Genomic DNA, 12760 nt, shown 5'->3' on the forward strand with positions numbered 1-12760 from the left:
CGGCCCCCTCCCGCCGGGGGCTGGCTGGAGCGCTGGGGCGCAGGAGAGGAGCGCACGGCCGGCCCCGGAGCGCGGCGCTGGGAGCTCCTGAATAATTGAGCGGCTGCTCCCAGCCCCTAAGCCGCGCTCCTCGGCGCCGGCCAGGGGAGGAGAGGCGGGCGTGGAGGCTGCGCTCCGGCGGCGCAGGGGCTCGCCAGGGCGCACCATGGCGCTGCTCGTGCGCCTCAAGGCGGTGACCGAGCTGCGGGGCAAGGGGGACCGGCTCGCCAAGGTGGCGTTCAGAGGTAGGGGGAGCCGCCGGCGCGGGGCTGGGGGTGAGGGGGGGGGAAGGAAAAGTTCTCCGCGGGGCTGGGGGCTGCTGGGTCCCACGGGGCAGGGGAGAGGCTGGGCTCGGGGTCCCGTGTGGCCCGGGGCTGGGCTGGGGGCTAGTGACCCCACCCGGAGGACGCTGCAGATTCATCCCCCTTTCGCTGCCTTCTCGCCCTCCCCCCGTCAAACAGCCCCAGGGTCTTTCATAGAATATCAGAGTTGGAAGGGACCTCAGGAGGTTCTAGTCCAACCCCCTGCTCAAAGCAGGACCAGCCCCAACTAAATCATCCCAGCCAGGGCTTTGTCAAGCCGGGCCTTAAAAACCTCTAAGGATGGATATTCCACCACCTCCCTAGGTAACCCAGTCCAGCGCTTCACCACCCTCCTAGTGAAATAGTTTTTTCCTAATATCCAACCTAAACCTCCCCCACTGCAACTTGAGACCATTGCTCCTTGTTCTGTCATCTGCTACCACTGAGAACAGCCGAGCTCCATCCTCTTTGGAACCCCCCTTCAGGTAGTTGAAAGCAGCTATCAAATCCCCCCTCACTCTTCTCTTCTGCAGACTAAATAACCCCAGTTCCCTCAGCCTCTCCTCATAAGTCATGTGCTCCAGCCCCCAATCATTTTTGTTGCCCTCTGCTGGACTCTTTCCAAATTTTCCACATCCTTCTTGTAGTGTGGGGCCCAAAACTGGACACAGTATTCCAGATGAGGCCTCACCAATGTCAGATAAAGGGGAACGATCACGTTCCTCGATCTGCTGGAAATGCCCCTACTTATACAGCCCAAAATGCCATTAGCCTTCTTGGCAACAAGGGCACACTGTTGACTCATATCCAGCTTCTCGTCCACTGTAACCCCCAGGTCCTTTTCTGCAGAACTGCTGCCTAGCTATTCGGTCCCTAGTCTGTAACAGTGCATGGGATTCTTCCGTCCTAAGTGTAGGACTCTGCACTTGTCCTTGTTGAACCTCATCAGGGTTTTTTTGGCCCAATCCTCTAATTTGTCTAGGTCCCTCTGTATCCGATCCCTACCCTCTAGTGTATCTACCACGCCTCCTAGTTTAGTGTCATCTGCAAACTTGCTGAGAGTGCAGTTCACACCATCCTCCAGATCATTAATAAAGCTATTTAAAAAACCGGCCCCAGGACCGACCCTTGGGGCACTCCGCTTGAAACCGGCTGCCAACTAGACATGGAGCCATTGATCATTACCCGTTGAGCCCGACGATCTAGCCAGCTTTCTATCCACAGGGATAGACAGGGACAGACAGAGTCACCTGCCCCAAGGGGTCCGGGCACAGCTTGGTTGTGCTTGGCGGTGGCCCGGTAGCTAGCGGGCCCAGCTGGGAGCGGGGCCCCCCCGTTCTCGTCCCAGCTCTTCCACCTTCTGTGTCCCCCATCTGTGAAAAGGGGATCCCCGCCAGCTCCGAGACGGGCGGTGAAGAGACCTACCTTTGGGGTTTGTGCTCTAAGCAGGGTATGGAGTCGCCCAGGGGTCCTGGCATGGGAGCTCGATTTGCCCTCCAGTCACACCGCAGCAAAGGGGGCACATGAGCCAGTAAAGTTTGGAAACTGCCGGTGTGGCCCTATTGACCACTGATATCGTCCTAGGGCAGGGGTCAGATCCAATGCTCAGGCCACAGCATCTCCCTTGCCCTGGTGGGGCTAACACAACCTCGAAGACGGGCAAAGGGCCGGATCCCTACCTGCGACTGTGCCTCTGAGACCGCTTGACTTCTGTCCTTATTGTCACATCAGGTCGCTTTCCAGTCTGTAACCCCGAGTCTCGCGCTAGTTTCTCCAAGGTGGTTGCGCACTGTTTAACAGTGTGAGATGTTTGGATAGCACCTTCCAACCCAGGGAGCCCACGGCACCGTACCCCCGTGGGGCACCCAGCCCCTGTAGCGTAGGAGAGCAGCCACCACACAGAGAGCAGGTTTGCCAGAGAAAACCAGGACAAACCCCTGTTTTGGCAAAACAGGCCGTGGAGCCTGGGTGGCGAAAAGGCAGCAAGCGACGTGGAACTGGGTGGAAATGCCGGACTTTGGAAAGGGCCAGCGCTGAGTCAGTTCTGCCAGGATTTGACCCAGTCGTGTCATGGAGTCCTCAGGTTTTAAACAGGGAGTTTGATCAGCCCCTCCCCACCCCCCAGAAAGTGAATGGCTAAGGGTTATAAAATGAAATTGACTGAATGCGTTGTGGGTCCTAGATCCTGCCGGGAACCTGACTTTATCCAGGGCTGTTGCTTTTATTCCCACAACAGTGTTTTCTCCTGGCCTCATTCGTAGTCACCGCTAGGAATTCTCTCCTCCGCAAGGAGATGCACAGAACCCTTTCTGGAGAGTACTGAATACGTCTAGGGGAGCGTATCACCAGCTCACTGGACTGGCACCCCGCTCTGGGCCCAGAGGACGGTTCACGTAGTAGCCAGCAGCCTTGTGGAGGCAGGGGACGGGGATTCTAACTGTAACGATGGATAACTGTGTAGCCGAGGAGTACTACGCCGCTCACAATGTGTTAACCACAGCCGTTGTAACTCCAGCAGGGAATAGCTAGTGGTGCTTATGTGCAGAGGTGGTGGTGTAGTTAGATTACAGGACTGGGGGTCGAGAATCCTGGGCTAATTGATAAGTGCTTTTCTGTCCCAGCGCAGCTCTAGCAGCGACGGAAGGAAGCCATGGTGTAGACAGGGCACAGGCGTTTTCAGCACCATGTCATTTAACCAGGCCTGCCGACAGCAGTTCCGGGCCCCAGGGCAGAGCAGTCAGTGGGTCCCCACACACAAGCTGCGCTCGCGCGGACGCCGTCCGCTTGACATTTGGGCGGTGCTGTTCCTGTGGTGGCTGACGCCCAGCGAGTGCCGGCTGTGCTGCTGGGTGTGCTCTTCCGGCACGGCCAGGGCTTCCACATGCCCGCCTGGTAGGGTTCCCAACTGTCTGATCCCGCAACCCCAAAGACCCTTGTCCCGCCTACGCTCCGCCCCTTCCCTGAGACCATGCCCCTGCCCTGCCCCTTCCCTGTGACCACACCCCTACCCCACCCCTTCCTTGAGACCACACCCTGTCCTGCCCCTTCACTGAGGCCCCACCCCCTGTTCACTCCATCCCCCCTCTCTCCGTCACCCACTCTACCCAACCCTCACTCACTTTCCTCAGGCTGGGGCAGGGAGTTTGGGGGCGGGAGGGGGAGCAGGATGCAGGTCTGGGAGGGAGTTTGGGTGCGGGAGGGGGTATGAGGGGTCTGGGAGGCAGTTTGGATGCGGGAAGGGGTGTGTGGGGAGGGGATGCAGGGTGCGGGCTCTGGGAGGGAGTTTGGGTGTGGGAGGGGGTGAGGGGTGCAGGCTCTGGGAGGCAGTTTGGGTGTGGGAGGGGGTGCGGGAACTGTGAGGGGTCTGGGAGGCAGTTTGGGTGCGGGAAGGGTGAGGGGTCTGGGAGGCAGTTTGGATGCGGGAGGGGATGCAGGGTGCGGGCTCTGGGAGGGAGTTTGGGTGCAGAAGGGGTGCAGGCTCTGGGAGGAAGTTTGGGTGTGGGGGAAGGGGGAGGGGGTGCGGGCTCTGGGAGGGAGTTTGGGTGCGGGAGGGGTGAGGGGTCTGGGAGGCAGTTTGGGTACGGGAGAGGGTGCGGGGTGCAGGCTCTGGGAGGGAGTTTGGGTGTGGGAGGCGGTGCAGGCACTAGGCTGGGGCAGGGAGTTGGGGTGCAGGAGGGGGTCATGGTTCAGGGCTTACCTTGGGCGGCTCCTGAAAGGTCACCCCTCCAGCTCTGTAGTGCCCCTCAGTCCCGACCCGCATCCCCCCATTATCCCAGCCATAGGCGCCAACTTCCCGACCCGTCTCTGCCCCTGGACCCGCCCCAACTCCACCCCTGCCCCGCCCCCATTTCAACCCCTTCCCCAAAGTCCCTGCCCCAACTCCGCCCCCTCCCTGCCCCATTGGACTCCTTCCCCAAATCCTCGCCCCGGCCCCGCCTCTCCTCCGCCTCCTCCCCTGAGCGCGCCACGTTCCTGGTCCTCTCCCCCCCCCCTCCCCCCGCCCCGTCCCGGAGCTTGTTACCCCACTGAGAGCTAGGGGAAGAAGCAGGGACGCGGTGTGCTCAGGGGAGGAGGTGGAGGAGGAGGTGAGGTGAGGCGGGGAGCTTGGCTGCTGGTGGGTAGCAGAGCACCCACCAATTTTTCCCCGTGGGTGCTCCAGCCCCAGAGCACCCACGGAGTCGGTGTCTATGATCCCAGCCCTGGGCTCAACCCCCCAACTCTGCCAGTGCCCCTGAATCCTGACCCGCACCCCCCTGCTATCCCAGGCCTGCCCTCCTTGGGTCTGCCAATGGTGCTCGATTCTGACCTGCAGTCCCCCTGCTCATCCTATCCTGCTCGCTCCCTTACTCCCAGCTCTGCCGACGCGTCCTATTCCTGACCGGCAGTGCCCTCGGCTAGTTCTGTTACGTTCTCTCGGCTTTCCGAGTCCTTTCTGTAGAACCCCATTGGCTTCATTCCTCTCCAGTTCCACAGGCCGCGTCCATGGAGGGGAGTCCCTGGGTCTGCTGGATTCATCCCAGCAGCGCAGTCCCTCTTGTGTCGCCCCCTCCGCTGCGTGCCAGGAGACAGCGGCTCCAGCCGGATATTACGGAGCGAGCTTTGCGGCTGTACTTCCATTCAGACCTGGCTCTGAAGTGCCAGGACCCCAGATGTGTCCAGGCCGCCAGTTCCCGTGCAGCCCTGGGTGTGATTTTGGCGTGCAGTGTTGTCAGCAATCAGAGGCCTATTGTTTATTGGGGGCCAGTGACTGGTGCGAACACAACAGGGGTCACAAGCGTGTAGCAGGGCTCCTCCTTCCGCTCCTCTGTCCGGGCAATAATACTAAATCCTGATGACGGTAAGTCTCCGTGCGGCGTGCACTTTGACTGCGTCTACACTCCACGCGAGGGCGCGATTCCCCTGCTCGCATGCACATACTCGCTGTCGTGGAGCTAGGTGAGTACAAAGGCAGCGTAGCTGCGGTCGCCCGGCCATTGGCAGCAGAGGCACGGCTTAGCCATGCTGAGCACAAACCCGCCTGACACCGGTGGGTACGTAATCAACATGGCTAAGCCATGCCGCCTCTGCCCGTGCTCCCACGGCTACCCCGCTGTTTACACTCGCTCGCACTAGCTCAATGAGAGAGAGTGTGCCAGCCTGTGCGCACGGGGAGGGGAATCTCCCCCACCACTCGTAGTGTAGACATAGCCCGGGAGGATCAGCGTCAGCTCAGCCAGAGCCAGGGGGGTTTAAATGACCGGATCCAGGCAGGACTGAATCATGAGTCAGGCCCCCTGAGAGTGGCAATCAATAGGGGAGTTCTTCTGCGTGGCCTTCTGAGCCTCTAGGCCGCACGCAGGTCGCATTTTTGAGCTTCACTTTGCAGCCCGGAAGGCTGGAAATTTACCTTTTTTTTAAACTGAAAGCTGAGATTCTCGCCTCATCAGGTGCCTCCTGGAGCCTGGGGCTTTAAGAAATATACCAAGGATTGCGAGACTTGCAATAAAATGGCAAGGGTTGGCAACGCTGCTCAGACACCCCGCCAGTGCTCCACACCGGACGGACGCGGTAACTTTCATTCACTGCTTAGTTCCATCGTAAATCCCAAGGGGCCCCTGAGCGGTGGGAACAGCAGCCCCTTTGCTCGTCTCTCCAGCTCTCCAGGGAAGGGCTCAAAGCTCTTTACAAGCTCTAATGGCCAGATCGCAACCTCATATTAAGAAGGGTCCCGTGGGACATCGCCATGGGACACCTTATGCACGGCCCGCTTGGCAAGCACTCTCACAAGCTAAGGGGACGGAGGCTGTACAAGTGCCTAGATAGATCAACACAAAGTAATTACACAGGCCACCAGGGTCCCCTTTGTACCCCTTGCGCAGAGGAATACAGCGCCCCCAGATTGCGGGAGTCCCCATCCCCCAGTAGATGTCACCAGAAACGCCACAAATGGAATTTCCTTCCTGAATTCCTGCTGCACGGAACAGGGACTAATCTGTCTTCTGACCTAGCTGGCATTTGTTCATCACAGCGGTGTCCAGACACCTATGGTAGGTGTTAGCAGTCCTTAGTAATCTTCAGGAGCATAGACGTACTCCTATTAGATCAAACCCAAGGCCACACACACGGCCAGAATGGCTCATATTTTGCAAAGAGGCAGCCCTGGGGACAGATCTCTGGAACTTGGCCTCAAGAAGACAAAGCCAAGGTTTTTAACCTAAATAAGTGGGCTGGTTTTCTGAGATGCTGAGTGAGCATCTGCAGCTGTAAGTGATGATTGTGGAACCTCAGTGCCTCTGAAAGTTCATTTCTTTACATACCCAGCTTGGAAAATCTTGGCCAAAGCCTCTGTCCCTTGCACTCATCTCTGCCAGTTGTGCTGATACGGAGTCCTGTGTCCCCTTGCGTCAGTAGAGGGCAATGTGATTATGTGACAGCAAGCTGGTGGTTAGTGCTGGTCAAAAACCATCGCAGCCGGTGAGTGTTTTACCAGAGATAATTTTGACCTTTTTGTGGAAAACCAAAAAAAAAAAAAGAAAAATATTGTCTTTCACAATGAAAACTTGGAAATTGCAGAGGAAAGCAGACACTTTCCATAGACACTTTCGTTTGGTTGACAACCCAATTTTCCATCGAAGAAAAATTTAGACAGACAGCTTTGTACCAGGTCTCGTATTTCCCCCCAGCCCCCCAAGTTAAAAAGAAAACGTGCTCTTTTGTTCAAAATTTTCTGCATCTTTCAATCTTTTAACCAGGTGGAAAATTTTCAATTAGGTTTGAATTGAAATGTTTCATTTTTTCTCCATGCCTCTCTCCCCCCCACGCCCTCCAGGGAAAGAGCAGGGAGGAGAAAAGGAGGAAACAAAAATTGGTCTAGGCTGTTTGCAGTAGGTGATTAATAGCCCTTCCCCCCATCCCCACTCCCCGGCAGGATTGATGTGAGAGTCGAAGCAGCTCGGGAAGGAAAGGAGCTAGTAGGACCTCTCTAGCAATTGTATTGTTCCCTCTCCCAGTCTGGCTGGGTTTTTCAGGATGAGAGAGAGAAGGGTGTTATTCAGTGTCAATAGCTTTATTGGCATGGTCTGGACCACAGCATAGGAACAAGGAGTTGCCAGACTGGGTCAGCCCCAGGGTCCATCTGCCTCCACGTCCTGTCTCTGACAGTGGCCAGCGCCAGATGCCTCAGAGGAATAGGTAAGAATCCCACAGTCAGAAGTTATGAAAGAACCTGTCCGGGCTGTGGGTGTGGGGGGGGAGTTTCTTGGATAGAGGTCACTTTATTCCCTAAGCAGGAAGTTTATGGTCCTTCCTAACTCTTGATTATGTTTCAGTATTTCCTAGAATATCACCGGACATGCTCGTTATCCATCTTTTATTGAGTTCTGCTTAGCGGTTGGCCTCAGTGTTGTCTAGTGGCAATGAGTTCCACCGGCTCATTGTGCATTGTGTGAAAACAATATTTTCTCCCACCAGCTTTGAATCTGCCACCCTGGTATTTCAGCAGATGTCCCTTGTTCTTCTGTTATGAGATGCAAGCGCTGCCCAAATCGATACACCGGCGCGTCAGGGCTGAATTCTGCCCTCGGTTGTTCATTTCAGCGTCTGGCTCCAATGGGGGTGCAGGAGGATATCTATCTGTCAAGGTGCTTATCTGGCCCCCATTACTATAGTACCTGAGCCCCCCACGATCTTTAACGCATCAGTCCTCACACCACCCCTGCAGGGCTCCCCATGTGACTGATGAGAAACCACGGCACAAAAACTAAGTGACTCGCCCAAGGGAATCTGTGGTAAGACAGGGAACTGAACCTGGGAGTCCCAAGTCTCCGGCTGGTGCGCTGACCCTGGCCCAGCCTTCCTCTTGAAGTTACGTGACACTGCATGGAGGCGGAAGCTGTTCACCGAACTTATTTATTCCCGGCCTTTCATTTCTCCTTCACTAAGAGGGAACTTGAGCGAGCCCCACATAGGCCTGTCTTTCTCTCCTGTGGCATCCTCTCTCTCTCTCTCTCTCTCTCTCTCTCGCTCTCTCTGAGGCATCCAGTGCTGGGCACAGGAGAGTTAGGAGCTAGCTGTGGCTCGGACGGCCTCACCGGTGCCTCTCTGCTTCTCCCTCCTCAGCTGTAACCTGGCCGCTTTAAATGAGATCCCAGCGGGGCAGAGAAAGGGAGCGTTTCTCGCTGCTGGCGAGCTCAGGAATACCACGTCAGTAGACCCTCAAACCTAGGAACACAGAGTGAAATCCCTGTTTGTATCACCCCAGCACCTAGCGGTCACAGCTGTGCTCAGTACCTCACTGTGCTAGGTGCTGTACAGACACCGAGTGAGAGACAGGCCCTGCCCCAAAGAGCTTTCCCGTTTTAAATAGACAAGACAGCCACAGGTTAGGAGGGGAAACAGGCGCTGAGAGGGGAAGTGACTTGCCAAGGGGCATAAAGTGGGTCAGTAGCAGAGAGGGGATTAAAATCAGATCCCCCTCCCTACCCACTGGGCCGTGCTTTCACTGCTTAGTGTGCAAAAGTTCCTCTTTTGAGTGTGGATTCAGCCTGGCACCGGACGCTAAATGATCCCCCGTCTGGGGATGTCCAGGCACGCAGCCAAGGGGCGAATTTCACTCAGAACAGATCATCGCCCAAAAGGTCTCTCCCATCTTTAATTTTTATGATCCTCCAAGCTGCTTTTCAGTGGACAATCCTTCCTCTGCATCCCTCTCATGGGGTGGCTGGCCCCGGGAGCCAGGAACTCCCATGATGCACCGTCTCTCCCCACTCTGAGAAGAGACCGTGGTACCTCATGGGAGATGTAGTCCGACCAGAGAGCCCTGCCTCTAGAAGAGAATGGGAGTGTGAGGAATCTGAACTACAACTCCCTTGAGGCACCGCAGCATTTCCAAGTAGAAATATTGTGGGTTTTGCCTGACGTTTTTCAGTATTTGAATTTTTGTCAAAAAAGCAAAATTTTCTGTGGGTGGAGGGGGACCCGTTTTTTGAGCAGTTCTAGCTTCCTGCCTTTGTTGCTCCAAGTCTCTGGGTAATTCCCTTCCTTTACAGCTTCATAGAATCGTAGAATATCAGGGCTGGAAGGGACCTCAGGAGGTATCTAGTCCAACCCCCTGCTCAAAGCAGGACCAACCCCAACTAACTCATACTTTCCTTGAAAATATGTACCGGCTGCCTGGGCTCTTGCATTCCTCCACCTTCCCCTCCTGAGTTACCCTCCAGGAGAACGGGACTGAAATCAACAAGATGAAATTAATTAAAAACAATTACAAAGTACTTCAGTTAGGAAGGAAAAATCAAAGGCACAACTACAAAGTGGGGAATCACTGCCTAGGTGGTAGCATTGCTGAAAAGGATCTGGGGGTGATAGTGGATCAAAATTGAATACGAGCCAACGATGTGGTGCAGTTCGAAAAAGGCTAATATCCTTCTGGATCTATTGACAGGAATGTCGTATTTAAGACACGGGAGATAATTGTCCTGCTCTTCTCTCAGGTTTAGTCTTGCGTCCAATTCTGTGCACCACACTGGAGTACAGATGTGGACAAATTGGAGAGAGAGACACAAAAACTGATCAAGGATTTCGAAAACCTGATCTGTGAGGAAAGGGTAAAGAAAACTGGGCATGGTAAACTGAGGGGGGACCTGATAACAGCCTTCGAATCTGGGAAGGGCTGTTATGAAGCGGTTTGTGATCAATTGTTCTCCACATCCACTGAAGGCAGGGCAAGAAGTAATGGACTTAATCTGCACCAAGGGAGGTTTAGCTTAGACAGCAGGAAAAAACTTGCTAACTCTCAGGGGAGTGAAGCTCTGGAAAAGCAATGGAGGTTGTGGAATCCCCGTCATGGGAGGTTTTTAAGAACAGGCGGGACAACCCCTGTCAGGGATGTTCTAGGATTACTTGGTCCTGCCACAGTGCAGGGGGCTGGATTCGATGACCCGCTGAGTCTGACGTTGCTATGATTCTGTATCCCTCCAGGCTGTTAAGAAGTTTGTGCCACTGTTGTCACATTTATTGGTGGGGACAATAAGCAGGAATGAGTCACTTTCTTGCTGTCTTGGCTAATTCCTCAAAAACTCGGTAAACTGCTCGCAGCCTTGCAATGTATCTGTCTTTCAAACTGCAGGCCCCGTGCGGTGGGGACTCAGTCTGTTGTCCTGTTGTGTAAAGCACTTCCAGTGCTAGAGAGATGAAAACTGGTAGGAAACACGCAGATGGAAAACACTAGCACTGAAAATTCAGCAAGAGATGCTTTTCTGAGTTGGTACTGAGCCAATACCTCAGGGTGGCGCTAGGGGGTGCTGTTCTCACGGGAGCCACCATCTTTCAGTTGCGACATGCGGTGAACACAGTCGTCCCACGTATTCCTTATGCTCCTCCCATCTGATTGTATCCGCCGGTTGTCAGTCTCAGTCTTTGACTGTAAGCTCTTCGGGGCTGGGACCATTTTTGTGGTTGTGCCTTTGCACCACACCTTGCACAACGGGGCTCTGATCCATTGCTCAGGCTCCTAGATTTTACTGCAATGCAACTAATAACGAGCCATCAAGATCCCGCCCCTCGTGACCATTAGAGATCCCAGGGCACTTTCCCGGGACCAGGCGTGTTATTCACAGTGTCTCGAAATAATTCCATTCATGCCCCATGTAGTTTCAGTACCCACCACACTCGGTCCTGAACGGTGTGCGTACTGTGAGTCGTTTGCAGGCTACCCCGTTCTACTCCAGAAGTGGCTGCATTTCAGTGGTGGTGAAGCGGTGATCCCTGAACACCGCTCACAGTCGGTTGTAATTTTGCTGTGAGCTTTAGGTTCAGCACGAAAAGTGCTATGCAAATGCCAGTCATTATTATTACTTCTCTCTCATTGTTACAGCCAGCTGAGTGTTGCGGGTGTGGGTTGTTTTGTTTAGCTTCTCTTGCTGGCAGCTGGCATCTCCCAATCTCCCCAGGAGTGCAGCCGGTGGGTGTGGAGCAGAGCGTTGTGTAGGTGTGCGCTCCTTCAGTGGTAGGATTGTATGACTGCAGGAAAGAAGTTAAGTCAGAAGTCAGGCCAGGAGGTGACAGGTTTCCATGTGCATTTGAGCAGCAGGATTGCTCTGAATTGCTGCTTGACTTTAGCTCAAGTTGGGGATAAAAAGTCACAAATCTGGTAGAATCCTCCACAAAGGAGCCAGGACAGAGGGAATTGTTTCGGCATAAAGGGATACAATTACCAAAAGGCAAGTGTAGAGTGGATATTCTTCCATCCAGGGATCTCTTCACCCTCCCAAGCAGTCGTTTGTCCTCACAGCCTCCCTGCGAGGCAGATCTGTACCCTCTGTACAGATCACAGCGTCTATTTTACACCTGGGGAAACCGAGTCACAGAGAGGCGTGCCGTGCCTCCGGTCACCCAGCAAATCAGCGGCAGACACTAGTGACAGTGGTCAGGTTTGTCCCGAGTTCTATCCATGAGCTGGGATCTTACCCTGCCACATCTGAAACATCTGCCTCACTGTGACGTCTGCCAGGCGGGTCCTGTGTGCCGGGTGCTGTACAGGCACAGCGGTAGATGTGGTGACTGCCCTGAAGAGCATTAATACGGAAAGCCGAGGGGTCGTCCCCCCGCTGGCGATCAGCGGTGTCTGTACGCACAGGCGCTTGACACTTCTGGAGAACAGGCTTCTGTTTAGTTAGCAAAGATGCTATTTATTAAGTTTCCCTGGAGTTTAAAATGATTTCCTGGGGGAAACGATTCGTGAACCAAAGACTTAAACAAAACTCTCAAGTTTTGGGCAGGCCGAAAGCACGGCCCGATTTTCCCTTCGCAAGAGAACCCAGAAAGCCAGAGTCTCAGCTCCCTCCAAGAATTGCCTCATTTTGTAAACTCGTCGCAGAGTTCAGTCAGAAAGGGGACAGTAATGAGGGCAGAGGATCACATGCTGGAACCTGGCTCCTTGGTATAACAGCTCAATATTTGGTACAACTCTCCCCAAAGTGACCCTGTAGCAGGGTGGTCACCCGCTCCGGCCCGGAAGGGCTTAAAAAAGCCCTTTGAGAGGTCTGTGGCAGGGGAAAAGCTGGGCTGATTGGGGGCAAACAGACCCAGCTGGCCCTATAAAGGCCAGGGAAGCCAGGCGCAAACACTCTCCCTCTGCCTTTAGAGGGAGAAGGGCCTGGCTGCTAGGGAGTGGCCCTGGGTACCTAAGGTGGAGCAGGGCTGGGGGAAGGCAAGAGCCGGAGCTGGGGATCTCTGGCCTGGAAACCCCCTAGGCTGCAGGCCTAGGGTAAGGCCAACTGGGTACTGGGGTTGCAAAGGGGCAGCCCACGGGTAGGCAGAGGCAGCAGGCCCAAACCCCTTTGCCTGTGAGGAGTGGCTGATACTGCAGTCAGCCCCAGTGAACGGGGGCTAGATGGAGACTGGGCAGTAGCCAAGACTGAGGCAAAGTGGGGCTAGTGGGT

At 55.0% G+C, this 12760-nt stretch overlaps 1 protein-coding gene across 1 annotated transcript in view; it reads left to right on the forward strand.

The window, feature by feature from the left end:
- Nucleotides 1-205: 205 nt before the first annotated feature.
- Nucleotides 206-12760, forward strand: part of OTOF (otoferlin) — a gene marked incomplete at its 3' end in the record, with an annotated part of 165587 nt that continues 153032 nt past the window's right edge. The window contains 1 exon segment of the mRNA XM_034766932.1: nucleotides 206-284. Coding sequence (XP_034622823.1) covers nucleotides 206-284 — 79 coding nt within the window.

Source organism: Trachemys scripta, chromosome 3 (assembly GCF_013100865.1).
Source record: "Trachemys scripta elegans isolate TJP31775 chromosome 3, CAS_Tse_1.0, whole genome shotgun sequence".
In the NCBI taxonomy this organism is placed as follows: domain Eukaryota; kingdom Metazoa; phylum Chordata; order Testudines; family Emydidae; genus Trachemys; species Trachemys scripta.